The 15,848-nt window shown below is 40.1% G+C and overlaps 1 protein-coding gene across 1 annotated transcript in view; it reads left to right on the forward strand.

Moving 5' to 3' along the window:
• LOC138741910 (cation channel sperm-associated protein 4-like) overlaps positions 1-15,848 on the forward strand; it is a 63,768-nt gene that overhangs the window by 33,641 nt on the left and 14,279 nt on the right. The window contains exon 8 of the mRNA XM_069896139.1: positions 11,611-11,788. Coding sequence (XP_069752240.1) covers positions 11,611-11,788 — 178 coding nt within the window. The remainder of the gene's footprint in view (positions 1-11,610; positions 11,789-15,848) is intronic.

Here is a 15,848-nt window from a genome sequence, read left to right on the forward strand (position 1 = left end):
TTCTGGACTAGTGCATCATGAATCTGACCTTGATTCCAGTCCTTAAGCACTTTCTTCAACTTGTATTGAGTCCCCATAAAGTTAGTACCATTGTCAGATCATAGTTCTTTTATCTGACCATGCCTGGCAATAAAACACCAAAGGGCATTGATGAAGGATTCTGTGTTGAGTGATGATGCCACTTCGATGTGAGTTGCTCTTCTGGTTAAACATGAAATTAACACTATACTATTTCACGACATTCCTTCCACACTTTACTCCAAAGGGTCCAAAATAATCAACTCCAATATATGTAAATAGAGGTTCATCAGGAGAGACTCTGTCCAGGGGCAAATCTCTCATCTTCTGTTGTCCAGGAGTAGCATTTCAATATAATATTTTCTAATTGTAGTACCAGGAGTCCAATATTTTGATGTAGTCTGGATAACATATGGTTGTGACCATTATGACCTACCTGTTTGTGAACATGTCGAAGAATTCGATCAGAAATTTGAAAATCTTTGGCCAGTATGCCCATCAACTCTTCATACACTACTCTCCAGAATAGGATTGAGTTTACAAATGTGGCTTGTTCTTTTGACTTTTATCCCTTTTCTCGAACTTGAGATTTCATCTGAAAATATCTTCCTTTGGCAAAAGCAGTTTATCTCAGCATCAGCAAATTCTTCAACTGTGAGTTGAAGAATTCTTGAGTCTCCAGATTTCCTGTCTCCTGTTGTGGTTGATCTCTCTGATGGATGTTATCTGATTGAATATGAGAGTTGCAGATGGAATTAACAGACTTCATAATTTGGACTGATAGCACCTTTGTGCTCAAATACAACAATAAAACTACAAGGTTTTAAATTTTTGTAGCTAACAGAGTCATTGAAATTGATAAGGTCTCACGCCCAATACAGTGGAGATAAGTTAATGCAGTTAACAATCCAGCTGACCTGGCTTCCCAGGGTTTGAAAGTCCAGTCTTTTCTGAAGAAAGAAATGTGGGTGTCTGGGCATCAGTTTCTTCTACAGCTTCAGTGGCCTCAAAATCCTGATAAATTAGAAGAAATCTTACCAGAAGACACTGAAATCAGGAGTATGACTGCAAATGCTGTTCATTTAATGGACTGCACGTGGACTCATTTGAAAAGGCCAGTGGCATGGATGCTCAGATTTAAAGGATAGCTTCTGTATCGTAGCAGAAAGAGAAAACAAGCAAGCGGTTGCTAAACTTTAAATATCAAGTCAGACATGTATTTGGTGTAGTCTGAATTAAAGGAAGAATCTTTCTTGAAACTTCTTGTTCAATAACACTGCTATTGTCAGGCATGCATATTTCTGTTTTCTTTAATGTAATAATAATCATTAACTAGCCTGCTGGTCTTCCTTTGAAGGATCTTGGTCATCCTTGAAGCACTCAGGAAAATAAGTCTTGAATTGCTGCTCCCACAGCTTTTCAAGTTTAACATTAGATATCTTATTGACATTTATAGCCGACTGGTCTTGAACCTCATTTCTTCCTCCTAATGGTCCATTAATGTCCAAGCAAACATAGCTTTGAGAGCATTAGGTCCATCTCCCACACACCTTATCATATCTAGTGGTTCCAGGGCTTTTGGTATTGTGACGCAAAAAGGGATTAGAATTTATAAAAGGGATTGGAATTGGGTTAGCTGTTAGGTTGCGTGCATTTTTACAGACAGAACAATCCCTTGCAAAGTTCCGAGCACAGGTGCAAACAGAAGGTTCTGGGCTTTAGCAACATGTGCAAGCACACCCCAGAAACTGAAACATTTGCAGAGAGTTGGGGGGCACGTGTTTTTTGTAAAGCCTGAAAACTGCAACATTTTCAAACCGAAACCCAAAAAAAAAAATAGTGCCTGGAACATCAGGAGGGGAGGAGCAGAGAATGAGAGAGAAGGCAGTTAGCAGGAGACAGTCTGAGAAAAGGCTGGACAGAAGAGAAGCCTACTGAAAAGGCTCCTTCTTTTTCAAGACTGGGCAGTGTTATAATATGGTAGCCTGAGTGTACTCTCTGTGGATATCAGGAGTCCCGGTGTGGCGAAGAGGAGAAGAATTCTGTGAGAAGAACCTGGAAAGAAGACAACTTTCTATTGGAAGACCCTCCTGTTTAGGGTGTCCAACAAGCAACAGCCATCTCGCTGTAACCGTCCACAACTTTCCTGCCTGGTAATTCTAAGTAAAGCACTGAAGTTTGCTTGAATGTAATGACTGTTTGATTCTGTGCACAGGATTGAAGATTACTGAAAACTGTGGCCTTGGAAACTTGGACAGTGGAAGATTGGCCAGTAAAAAGGAAAACACATTATACACACTTGCGCTTAGATTAGGTTGGGGGGGTGGGGGGGAAGGGATTGCGTAAATAATTTAGCGCTGATAAGTTAAGTGTTGATCTTGTTCTATACTCAGAGAATTAATCTAATTTTGTTTAAGGAACCATTGCTTTGGTGTATTTCTAATGCTGCTGGTATATGGGGTTCACTGAACTCGTAATAGAACACTTGAGCCAATCAGCAACTCTATCTTTATGGTTTTTTAAATGCATCCACGGTAAAATATTGTTTTGATGTGGGATGTTTCCTTTATGCACAGGCAGTTTTCCCGGTGTATACGACTGGGAGTACACAAAAATTGTTACTATCCAGTCCAGGAACTTCTAAGCCCAAAATTTCAATGATTTTAACGACGTATAGTTCTCAATAGAATTTTTGACCTTCTTCCTTGAAGATTAAGCTCATTCATTAGCCCCACGGTGCAAAATGACACAGTGCTACCTGGGTCAAGAAATGCATAAGTGTGCACTATTTCACTCCCTTTCTTGGCCTTGATTGCACAGGTACTGTTAAAAGTTTGCAGTTGTTCTCACCGGCCCCAGTAAGACCACTTGTCTGTACCAAGGCTACAGCACTGTTTTCAGCTGTTTCTTTTCTTGCTATTTATTCCTTTACCATATTCTTCTTTTCCTGGAAGATATGTAGCATTTTGAAATATGTCGCAGCTGAGTCGTTTTTTGCAGTATTTGCTAATGTGTCCTGTACACAGACAGCCAAAACATACTCCATTTTCCTTCAGAAAAGTAACTTTCTCTCTCTGAGACTTCTTTTCCAACTGTGCACACACATTTCCAAAGCATGGATAGCTTTACAGTACAAACATTTCTTTACAGCAGGAAAACTCTCCTTTTCCTTAGTTTCTTGATCAATTTTCTTATCTGCAATTGTCACAGTTCGGCGGGCAGCAACCTCCTTTGAAGAAGACCGCAGAGCCCACCTCACTGACAAAAGACAAAGGAGGAAAAACCCAACCCCAACCAACAAATTTTCCCCTGCAACCGCTGCAACCGTGTCTGCCTGTCCCGCATCGGACTTGTCAGCCACAAACGAGCCTGCAGCTGACGTGGACATTTACCCCCTCCATAAATCTTCGTCCGCAAAGCCAAGCCAAAGAAAAAGGAGTGTAAGGGATACTGGAATGTGAGGAGTCAAGCAAATGCTCATTAAGAATGAAGTATTATGGGTTAACAAGGTGAAGAGATACTGGAATGTGAGGAGTCAAGCAAGTGCTCATTAGAAATGAAGTATTATGGGTTAAATCAGGGTGAAGGGATGCTGGAATGGGAGGAAGGGTTATAAAAGTATAATAAAATAAGGATCAAAACAGGATAGCAAGTAAATAGCTTTAGCAAGTCTTGGGGATTGATTAATGAGTAAAGAACAAAGACATGATATTTCCTGGCTAACAAGTTTGCAGGAAGGCACATAAACTGATAAGAAGTTAGAATCCACGTGGGCAGAATTACCTAATGCTAAACCAATCCAGGAGGCAGAAGAATGTTGGGGGGAAGGTATCTCTGTACTGAAATGAAATGTATAAAAGTTGGGTCAGCCTCAGTATCTGTGTGTATTCCCAGGGTAAGGGGAAGCACCCAACTTTGCATTGTTGTAATAGTATAATTTTGTCTCAAGCAAATTCTGTGAAGGTACTTCTGTTTCTCATAGTAGCAAATATACTTTTTTTTCAATTTTGGATAAGGATGTGATTTGGACCTATCTTTCTTTCTTTGGCATGGCTTTATGGACGAAGATTTATGGAGGGGGTAAAAGTCAGCTGCAGGCTCGTTTGTGGCTGACCAGTCCGATGCGGGACAGGCAGACACAGTTGCAGCGGCTGCAGGGGAAAATTGGTTGGTTGGGGTTGGGTGTTGGGTTTTTCCTCCTTTGCCTTTTGTCAGTGAGGTGGGCTCTGCGGTCTTCTTCAAAGGAGGTTGCTGCCCGCCAAATTGTGAGGTGCCAAGATGCACGGTTTGAGGCGATATCAGCCCACTGGCGGTGGTCAATGTGGCAGGCACCAAGAGATTTCTTTAGGCAGTCCTTGTACCTTTTCTTTGGTGCACCTCTGTCACGGTGGCCAGTGGAGAGCTCGCCATATAACACTATCTTGGGAAGGCGATGGTCCTCCATTCTGGAGACGTGACCCACCCAGCGCAGCTGGATCTTCAGCAGCGTGGACTCGATGCTGTCGACCTCTGCCATCTCGAGTACCTCGACGTTAGGGGTGTGAGCGCTCCAATGGATGTTGAGGATGGAGCGGAGACAACGCTGGTGGAAGCGTTCTAGGAGCCGTAGGTGATGCCGGTAGAGGACCCATGATTCGGAGCCAAACAGGATATATGCTTATCTTTGTGAGGTTTTTCAGTTGGGTGTTTTTCCAGACACTTTTGTGTAGTCTTCCAAAGGCGCTATTTGCCTTGGCGAGTCTGTTGTCTATCTCATTGTCGATCCTTGCATCTGATGAAATGGTGCAGCCGAGATAGGTAAACTGGTTGACCGTTTTGAGTTCTGTGTGCCCGATGGAGATGTGGGGGAGCCTGGTGGTCATGGTGGGGAGCTGGCTGATGGAGGACCTCAGTTTTCTTCAGGCTGACTTCCAGGCCAAACATTTTGGCAGTTTCCGCAAAGCAGGACGTCAAGCGCTGAAGAGCTGGCTCTGAATGGACCTATCTACATCTTTGCTTACTATGTGAGTGTCTTTGATATTTCCATACACTGGATCTGTGACAATGTCCATTTGCCCCTTCAATAAAATCTACCAAATGCTTAAAAATAGACCTTTGTTCATATTTATTCTGGTATTCAACAACTAAAGTTCTCCATAGTTCTCTCACCCGGTAGGGTAATTCATTTAAAATGATTTATATATCAGTAGACATGTCAAGATCTTGTAGGTAGTCGATCTCAGCCACGGCATTGCAACATCCTCTTAGAAAGAGGGCATAAGCTTGTTGAACCTTTGTGTCTTCCGTTTTACTGATGGCCATGAAAGGGCCTTCTGAATATAAGCTGTAGCAATTTCATGCTTGTTAGCAAAATGCTTCTTTAGTAAAGATTTAGCCTTTTCAAATCCTTCCATTGGGGGCATATGATAGCAACTCCTTACAAGTTCTTGTGGTTGTCCACTCATGAACTGTTCCAAATAATATAGACAATCCTCTGAGTTTTGACCCTTTCTTTCAATACTGCATTCAAAGGTTCTCATGAATGCCTGAAACTGAAGTGGGTCCACATTAAAAACTTGAATTTCTCTCTTGGGCAGAGAAGGGAGAGACTGTAACTGAATTAATGATGCAGCCATTTCAAATAAAGGTACTTTGAGGAAGAGCTCAGGCTCAAAATGTCAGTAAAATATCATTACCTCCTATGGACGTTACGAGACTAGCTGAGTTTCTCCAGCATTTCAGTGTTTCTATTTTGGTTTTTCTCCCAGTGGTGCTGTGGAAAGTGGCCTGTCCCATCCAAATAGGACTTAAATTATCAAGGTGATGCATCATCTCTGATTCTAAAGCTTGCATTAAAGTTTTTACAAGTAAAACATGAATGTCTGCTGGCACTAAAGTAAAAAAACAATGCTGGAGAAACTCAGCAGGTCAGACAGTGTACTTCATATAGCAAAGATAGTTAATTATTCATCACTAACGTTTTGGGCTTGAGCCTTTCATTATGGTATAAATAAAATGTAGGCAGGCCCCGAACAAAATGGTGGGAGGATAAGGGCAGAGGGAGGAGCACAGGCAGGAGGTAATAGATAGATAAGGGAGGGATGGCACACTAGCAAACAGGGAAGGCAACATGTGTGAGTACCTGGTTGTAAAGCTTGAGAAAACAACAGGAATTACAGATGGGGAGCAGTGAGAGACATTCCCACAGAGCTCCCTTCAGAGAGCAAAGGAGAACTTCTTCAGGGTAGGAATCTCTCGAAAAGATTTTGCTGTGTATAGCAACTTCAATCCAGTAAATAGTCGCTTGAAGGCTCGGTGAGACACTTGTTTGAGAAATGTTTCAATTATTTCCAATACAAATCCAGATGTATTTAAATCCTTTATTTAACACACAAACTGGTAATTATCTTCTTTAACATTTGATGAAATGACTATAAATAACATCTGCATTAAAACTCCATGAATACAGAGTAACATTTAATGCTAACAGTCAATGAAAGTTATGAGTGTTTCACTCACCCTTCTCTAAGTCACCATGTTTTTAATATTCTATCTGAAGCTTCCGATTTGTGTCATACCGCGCATGTTCCAACCGGCAGTCCATTACACAAATGCACCATGCAAGCTCCAGCTGGCACTCTAACATACTAATACACTCTGCATGCTCCTGGAACTCGCGCATGCGCACAAGAGAAAAGATGGCTGAGGAAAGTCAAACGAGCCCGCGGATGCCTCCGATGTTCACAGGAACCAACATGATGTTGACCTAACAAGGTAAATAAACAAATTACTCATTTTTGGCCCCTACAATACTGGCCCCTAATTATTATAATTAGACATAATGTCTTAAATAATAATTACACAGTAATACAAATAAAAATCAAACATATAACATTCAAACAATATACAAATCTTCTTTCTTCAGACGGCCAGAGATTATCAGCACATAGCCTTGAAAAAGAATGATCTTTAGCACCGCTCTGGATCACTAAAGTCTGTAACCTGTGTAGTATGAAAACAACAAAATAAAGTCAGTTTGTACTTATAAAAGTTCCTTTGTCCCCAGAATCTTTGAGTTAAAACGTCAATCAGTAAATCTCAAATCTTTCTCAGACAAAATATCCACAACTTTCCGCTTAAGGTAATTCTTCAGCATGTCTTTTGGCTTTCTTCCTTTCTACAGCATTCTGCTTCTCATTGGAATTTGAACTCTTAACACTAACTTTTGAAAATTTATTTGATTCTTTCAATTTCAATAAACAAACCTCTTTAACCTTTCCTGCAACAGATTTGCTCATCTTTTTCTTTCTTTTCCACAGTCGGTCATAAAATAAGATTCAAACAACTTTCTTTCTTCATCTTATTTGTCACATTGCTGAAATGCAATTTCTCTTTCTTTCTGTTAGTAACTGATTCTTGTTTGTTTTCTGTAGTCAATTGTCTTACATTATTAACTACGGCTCCTAGAACGCTTCCACCAGCGTTGTCTCTGCTCCATCCTCAACATTCATTGGAGCGACTTCATCTCCATCATCGAAATACTCGAGATGGCAGAGGCCGACAGCATCGAATCCACGCTGCTGAAGATCAAACTGTGCTGGGTAGGTCACATCTCTAGAATGGAGGACCATCGCCTTCCCAAGATCGTGTTATATGGCGAGGTCTCCACTGGCCACTGAGACAGATGTGCACCAAAGAAGAGGTACAAGAACTGCCTAAAGAAAGCTCTTGGTGCCTGCCACATTGACCACCGCCAGTGGGCTGATATCGCCTCAAACCGTGCATCTTGGCGCCTCACAGTTTGGCAAGCAGCAACCTCCTTTGAAGAAGACCGCAGAGCCCACCTCACTGTCAAAAGACAAAGGAGGAAAAACCCAACACCCAACCCCAACCCACCAATTTTCCCTTGCAACCGCTGCAACCGTGTCTGCCTGTCCCACATCGGACTTGTCAGCCACAAACGAGCCTGCAGCTGACGTGGACATTACCCCTCCATAGATCTTCATCCGCGAAGCCAAGCCAAAGAAAAATAAAATTAACCAATTACTTGTTCTCCTTCAAAAAATTAATTTCTTCCTCCAACTTTTTACAATTCGGTAAGGCTGAATCTCTTTCCTCAATAACTCGACTCATTTCTTCAGCAGTTATTCTTTTCTTTCACTTTCTGACTTTGCAAATTTTATTTACAATTAAATCTTTATTCTTGTCCTCTTCTCTCTGGACCTTTCCCTTAGTCACTTTCAAAACTAAAGAATCATTGGATTCATCCCCATCCTTTTGAAATTCAGTTTTGTTTCCAAGTACCAAGTTAAAATCTTTCTGTTCACTGTTTCTGTGATAGATAATTTTTATAATAATTTACAATATATAATAATTTATAATAATAAATATTTCCAAGCCCTTATCAACATTTTGTTCTTTGAATGCAATTGCACCAAATTGTCAGTCACATATTCCTTTATAACATCAGTGCAATTCTCTGTGTTCGCCAGTTTTACAACATGTTGCGATATTTCTTCATTGCCTTTGTCTGCTGTAATTTCTGATCTACAAAAGTTACTTTAAAGTTTGTTCTCAGGTTTTTGCTTTAGTCCTTCCTCTGGTTCACCAGCAATATTTACAACATCTTCTAATACTTCATTTTCATCCATTTCTGATGAAAATAATTCCTTCAATATAGTTTTAGATGCCTTTGATTTATTTTCACATTGATCTATTTATTACCTTTTCTTCAGAAGTGTATTTATTGTTTACCGTCTTTTGCTGTTCGCACAACTCATCAAATTTCACAACCAAAATCCTGTTGACTCTTTAACTGTTCCAGAGCAATGAAATTATTTCCTTCTAAAGGCCCATTAACTGACCATCCAAGCCTAGTTTTAACAGCATATGGTCCATCTCCCCCACTTCATACTACATCTAGTGTTTCCAAAGTCTCTACCTCAGAAATAACTTCAAGATAAGACAACTGACTGATATCGTTTTGATGTGGATTATTTCCTTTGTGCACAGGCATAGTCTTCTGAGTGTATAAAATTGAAAGATCACAAAAATCCTTGTCATGCAATCTGAAACAATTCTGGTTTCAATTACCTTTTCTTGTCCCATGGTTCTCAACATAATCTTCGACTTTCTTCCTTGAAGATTAAGTTTGTTGATCAGTCCCACTGTGCAAAAAGATGCAGTACTGCCTGGGTCAAGAAATGCATAAGTGCATATTATTGCATTCCCATCCTTAGTCTTGACTTGTACAGGCATTATTGAGAGTTTACATTTATCCACACTGACTCCACTACTTTCTGACATTTCCTTTGTTTCTGTTTGCTCCTTTTCCAATTCCTTGTTCCTTTGATGGATATGCAGCATTTTAGGATGCTTAAAATTGCATATATTACATCTAAGTCATTTCTTGCAGTTTTCACCGATGTGCCCTGCACTTCAAGAGAATCTACCAAATCCTTTAAGGTAGCTCTTTGATCAATTTTTTTCTGGAAGTCACAAGCCAAATATCTCCATCTATCCCACATTCAATAGGGTAATTTATCTAAGATGATTTGGATATTACCAGGCATGTCAAGCTCACTAATGTTGTCAATATCATCCATATCATTACAACATCCTCTTAAGAAGAGAGTGTCTGATAGTAGAGCCTTTATATTATTCAGTTTTATTGATGACCATTTAAGAGCTTTATCCATATAAGCTAAAGGAATTCATGCTTGTTGCCAAAATGTTTCTCTAGTAAAGACTTAGCTTTGTTGAATCCTCTTTATGAGGCCACATGTTGATAACTCTTTACAAGTTCCTTTGGCTTCTGTGCACATTTCCAAATAATAAAGATAATCTTCAGGTCTTCGTGCTTGTTTTCAATATTGCATCTAAAAGATCTCATGAATGTTTGGTATTGAAGTGAGTCTCCATCAAAAGCTTGAATCTCCTTCTTGGGCAAAGATGGTGGAACAAGATGAGTAAACATGACTGAAGCAGCCACTGACTTTGCCATTAAGGAGTAATGTATTAAAGACATGAAGGTTGCGGATCTTAGAAAAGAACTAAGCCAATGGAGACTAGATACAAGTGGAAATAAAAGTGTTCTCAAGGCAAGACTGAATCTGGCAAGGGAAGAAGCCAAGGCTTCGGTTGATGGGAACGAAGACATTCCAAAATCATTGCAGAAGACAATGACTGAATATGAAGACAGCAATGTGGAAATGGGTGAGGATGTGCCACCAAAAGATGATGAAGAAAAGGCTGAAAATGTGTCACCAAAAGCTGAAGATGCAATGGAGAAACAGTTTGAAATGGAAGAATTGCAGAAAGGGGTAAGTAAGAAGACAACATAGGACCTGCAGGATGAAACGAAATCAAGTGACTGTGTTCAAATGTTGAAAACAAGAGAAGCAAACAAAGTACTTCTAGTTCAAGCTCCAGAGTTTCTAGTACAACATCAACATGTTTAAATGTAAGAGCTGAAAAGGCTGCTATTGAGACAGAACAAGAATGGCTTGAGGATAAATATGCCTTAGAAGAACTAGAGGAAGCACAGGTAGAGTAGCTCGGAAGAGAGAAGGAGCACCTACTAAAAGAAGAGGAACTGAAGTGGGATCAGCTAAGGAAAGGAGTTGAAATGGGAGCAACTAAGGAAGAAAGAGGAGCAGCTAATGAAGCAGCTAAGGAGGAAAAAGGAGCAAATGGAATTGAGAAAAAGAAGAATTGTTATTGATTCCTGGTTGAATTCACTAGAAGGTTCAGAGGTATCTGGTGCTCAAAGCAGACTTACCTAAAATGTATGATGGTATGGAATTATATTTTTGACTAAAATATTGCGACTTCAATCCAATAAATATTAGCTTGAAGGCTAGGTGAGACACTTGTTCGAGACATATTTCAATTATTTCCAATTCAAATCCAGATGTATTTAAATCCTTTATTTAACACGCAAACTGGTAACTATCTTCTTTAACATTCGATGAAATGACTATAAATAACTTATGTATTAAAGCTCCGTGAGTACAGAATATCATTAATACTAACAGTCAACGAAAGATACGAGTTTTTCACTCACCCTTCTCCACGTTTCCTTCTTTTTATTATTCTATCTGAAGCTCCCGATTTGCATCATACGTTACCGTGCATGCTCCAACCAGCACTCCAATACACGAACATGCAGTTCAATGCACATGCTCCAGCTAGCACTCTAACATACTAACACACTGCACATGCTCCTGGAACTCGCGCATGCCCACAAGAACAAAGATGATCACGGAAAGTCAAATGAACCCGCAGATGCTTCTGAGGCTCGCAGGAACCAAAGGCTGACTTAACAAGGTAAGTAAAAAAAGTATTCATTTTTGGCCCCGACACAGTTGACAGAAGTAAATCCCGAAAGTCTGCAGACACTGTGATTGAAGTAAAAACACAATTGCTGGAGAAATTCAGCGGATGAAGCGTGTACTTAAAGTTTTTAGAAGTCTCTGTGGGATCCTCCAAATGATTTGCTGATAAAATTATGAAATTCTGGATGTGATTGGTCCTTTTGATTAAAATGATTTTCTAGTCAAATATTATGTTGTTGAAATTCACAATATAATATCTTCTTTCTCTCCTTTCCAGGGAAAATGATGGAATGATATTGTTTTGGGGTGCGTTGTACCTCTCCATCTTCATCATAGGAGCATCTTTTATCTTTGCAAACATAATGGTTGCTGCAATAACTTCAAATTTGGAACAAGCAATGTCCCAGCAAGAGATGAGACATACACTGACTGATAAATCAGGTCTCATGTCTGAGGTATGATCTGAGCCAAGAAGTAATTATGTATAACTATGAAATAGAATATCCTTTTAGAGTGTAACACTAGCCCTCACTTAGAGAACAGAAATCTTGTTCTTTAACATGTGTAATATTAATTGAGTTTGGGCAGTCTAACCCATTACAAATGAGCAAATGTTCCCTAACTTTGGCACTAGATTGTCAAATACAAAGCATGTTGGCAAGTGTAGGAAATGTAGAAATGTTGCATTTGCAAGGAACACGGTACTTTGAGACTTGTTTTGAGTCTTGTCCCTCTACTCTGTCCTGTTCAACCCAGAGGATGATGCCTCAAACACCAGGCTGCTGTTCATTGACAAGCTCAGTGTTTAATATGATCATACCCCAGAGCTTATGGAAAAGCTGTCCTAACTAGGACTCAGCTCTTCTCTCTCTGTAACTAGATTCTAGACTTCCTGATGGAAAGACCACAATCTGTCCGGGATAGCAGCAGAATGTCAAGTACCATCATTCTAAGCACTGGTGAACCTCAGAGCTGTGTGTTCACCCTGCTCTTGTTCACCCTACTGACCCACAACTGAAGCCAGATTCAGCTCCAACAGAGTAATCAAGTTTATAGGTTACACGACAAAAGTTGGCCTCATCAACAACAACAATGAGAGTACTGCAGAGAAGAAGTAGAAAATTCTGTGTTATGGTGCAGCCTGAGTCTCATCATGGACAAGATGAAGGAGATGATTGCAGACTTCAGGAGAACCAGGGTCAACCATCCTCTACTACACATTAATAGTTCAGTAATGGAGAGTAGAGAGCACCAGGTTCCTCGAGGTACACTTAAGAGGTATCCTATCCTGAACACAAAACAACTCCTCATTTGTCAGGAACACGCAAAACAACTGGACTTCCTGAGAAGACTGAGGAGGGAAAGGCGAACAGCCACCATACTGAAAATTTTCTCCAGGAGCTCAAACGAAAGCATCCTGATCAGCTGCAGCACAATGTGGTTTAAACAATCTTTAAAGGAACTTGAGTGTAGATAGGGACCTGCATATTAATAGGAAAAAGTTCACTTTTATGAAGGCTTAATTTATATCCAGAAAAAGAGTTGAATTGAGAAAACACAGATAATATAGCTGATATAGATCTTTTGGGATCTGAAATTTAAACTAATAGGCCATCTGCATGCAAAGAAACCTTATGAGTTACTGACAATCCCTTGAACCTCATGAGTGTCTCTCAGGGTTATTGCCAGAGGTTTTAAAGCAAATCAAATAGCAAGGGGCTAAGGGGACATCCTTGTCTAATTCCCCTAAACAGTCTAAATATAGAGGATTTGCTATTATTAGTAACCATGTAGCTAAGGGGGTACTAAAATTAATTTAATCCATGATATAAAGCCCATACCAAAATTAAATCTCCTTAATGTTTCAAATAAATAGTTCCACTCCACTCTGTCAAAAGCCTTTTCAGCATCTAGAGAAACTACACATTCTGAAATTATGTCCGAAGATGCTCTTCTTCAGAGCTTGTTGTGGACATTGAGCATGTTAGATTCCGCAGTGCAATGAAGTGATTTGTTGATGTGTTGTATTGATAAAGCCTGGTACTACATGACAGTTGGAAAGAATTGTGCTATTGATCTGGATGATGGGAGGGAAGATGGCTTTGATGAAGGCAATGTGTTTTGCTGAGGAAAAGAGTAGATTGATTCAAAATTGTTGTTCTACACTTCCAATCTAACACACACAAGCAACATCTCACTATACTTGCTAAACAAGTAGTGGAGGGCGGGGAAATTAAGTTTCAATCAAAAGTGAGAAAGGCGTGTTTTAAAAAGATCATTACTCCATAATTAGCTTGTTTATTAATCATGTACGAGAGCTCTCATTCCCATGAATCTTTCTGGTTATGTGATCATGTCCTGATAAAGATGATGGGTGTATTTTTATTATTATAGCTTTCAAAAATCACCAGAAAGTGATTATGGCTTGTTTTTCTGTGTTGGAAAAGAAACTGTGATCATAAGCTTGGCTGCAGTCAGAGTTGATTAAATGGTACCAATGATATAATTAAGTGTTCTCAAAGATCAGGTGTTAACTGTAGATATTAACAGGAAAAACTGAAATCCTGGCAGTCTCTCAACAGCATGCTGTGTCTGTTTGGAAACCTGTTTATAGAAGCAAAAAAAAATTGGTAAACAACCATAGGTTTAAGTTTTCTGATAGCAGATATTCCAAGTGTCAAATACAAACATTTATGGACATGAATTGAGGCAAAAATATTGTATCTGCATATACTTTGGCCAATAAAGAGGTTCCCACCTGATCTTGACTGATTTGTGTCTTTGGGTGTTAACAATGACCTCAGTGTTGATAATAGAATGAATCAGACTTAGAATTTATTGTCATGAACATGTCACAAAATTTGTTGTTTGCAGCAGCGTCTTAGTGCAAACATTTCTATAAACCACATCTCAAAATAAATAAAAATTGTGCAAGATAAAGAAAAAGTCAAATATCAAAGACCAGATAGCATTACTTTATTGTTGTGTAAGTTGTGTTTTGTGCTATAAATTCAATGAATCTATTTTTTTTTACTGCTTAATATGTCTTCAACGATCCAATGGTCTGAAATCTCTGCTCCTCCATGTTCTCTAGAACTCTTCAGTCAGCTGATCTGTTCCCACATCCACCACTGCAGTGGTGGATTCCTTTGCCCTTGTACTCTGGCCTTGCTCCTCATTGCCATCCCAGAACATGGCTGCTTCTTTGATCTCACCTTTCCCAATCTAAATATTATTTTAGTTTCCTCCCGCTACACCTACCCACTTCATCCCCTTCCTAAATCCAGGCTGATCTTTCACTCTAACCCACCATAGGATTACCTCATCCTTTTCTGATGACATGACGACTTGCCAATCCCTTACCTCTTCAAAATCTGCACTGCAGTGTTGTCAGTGACAATTGCCTTAAATGTGAGACTAAACACAAACTAGAAGAAGACTACCTCATATTCTGCCTGCATAGTCTGCGGCATGGAATTCTCCGACTTTAGGTAACTCACACCTATCAGGTTATTTTTCTCTCCTGATCAGCTCAGGGCCTTTCTCTCACACCCTTCTTTCCAAATTCCAACCCTCCCCCAGCCATTTGTCACCCATTTTCCCTTCCCCCACCTTGCTTCACCTGACCATCACCCAAACAAGTTTCCCACTGGTTGCCCTCTCCTCTTCCCCTACTGTTCCTATTTCCCCACCACATCTGATTCCACTCCTTTTTGGATTCCATCATCTGCAGCATTTTGTCTCCACATTATCACCTCCCAGCCTCTGTGGCTGTTTCCACCTTTCCCTCTCCACCTGGCTCCATCTGCCCATCATCGCCTCCTCACCGAGATCTACCTGGCACTTGCCATTTCCTCCTGCCACTCTCCTCCCCTCACCTCTTTAATTCCTTGGGGAATCTCAGCTTCTCCCCTATGCACTCTATCTTGATGTAGACTCTTTGTCCAAACATCAACAATCTCTTTCCTTCCACAGATGCTCCCTGACCCATTAAGTTCCTCCAGCTGTTAGTTAAAAACTAAATTCCAGCATTTATAGACACTTGAGTCTCCATCTCAGTACTTACCATATATATGTGTGTAATAGTCAATACCATGTAAAAGTTGACCTCCTATTTTTGGCCCAAAATTCTGGTATTCCTCGATATATCGCGTGCAAAAGTTGACACCCCCCCCCCCATTTAAGCATCAGTCTCCTGCCCACTGGAGCTCCTGACGCCTTGATCGCAGCCTCTCACCTCAGCCTTGGCCATCCGCCCATCTCAGCTCCGAACACCTCAAACACTTATTATCCAGTTCCAGCTGGCCAACCATTGGAACTCCCAACACCTTAATTACACGCCTTGCATGTAATAGTTGACCCCTTAAAGTTTACTGTAAAAATTGGTCAACAGAATTCGACTATTATACGTGTATATTTGTTACCTCTCTCTGGGAAAACAATCAATGCAACATAGCTCTATGCCTTTTGTTAATTAGTTTTGTACCCACACCAATTTATCCCTTTTATTTAATA

This window comes from Narcine bancroftii, chromosome 8 (genome assembly GCF_036971445.1).
Source record: "Narcine bancroftii isolate sNarBan1 chromosome 8, sNarBan1.hap1, whole genome shotgun sequence".
Taxonomy (NCBI): domain Eukaryota; kingdom Metazoa; phylum Chordata; class Chondrichthyes; order Torpediniformes; family Narcinidae; genus Narcine; species Narcine bancroftii.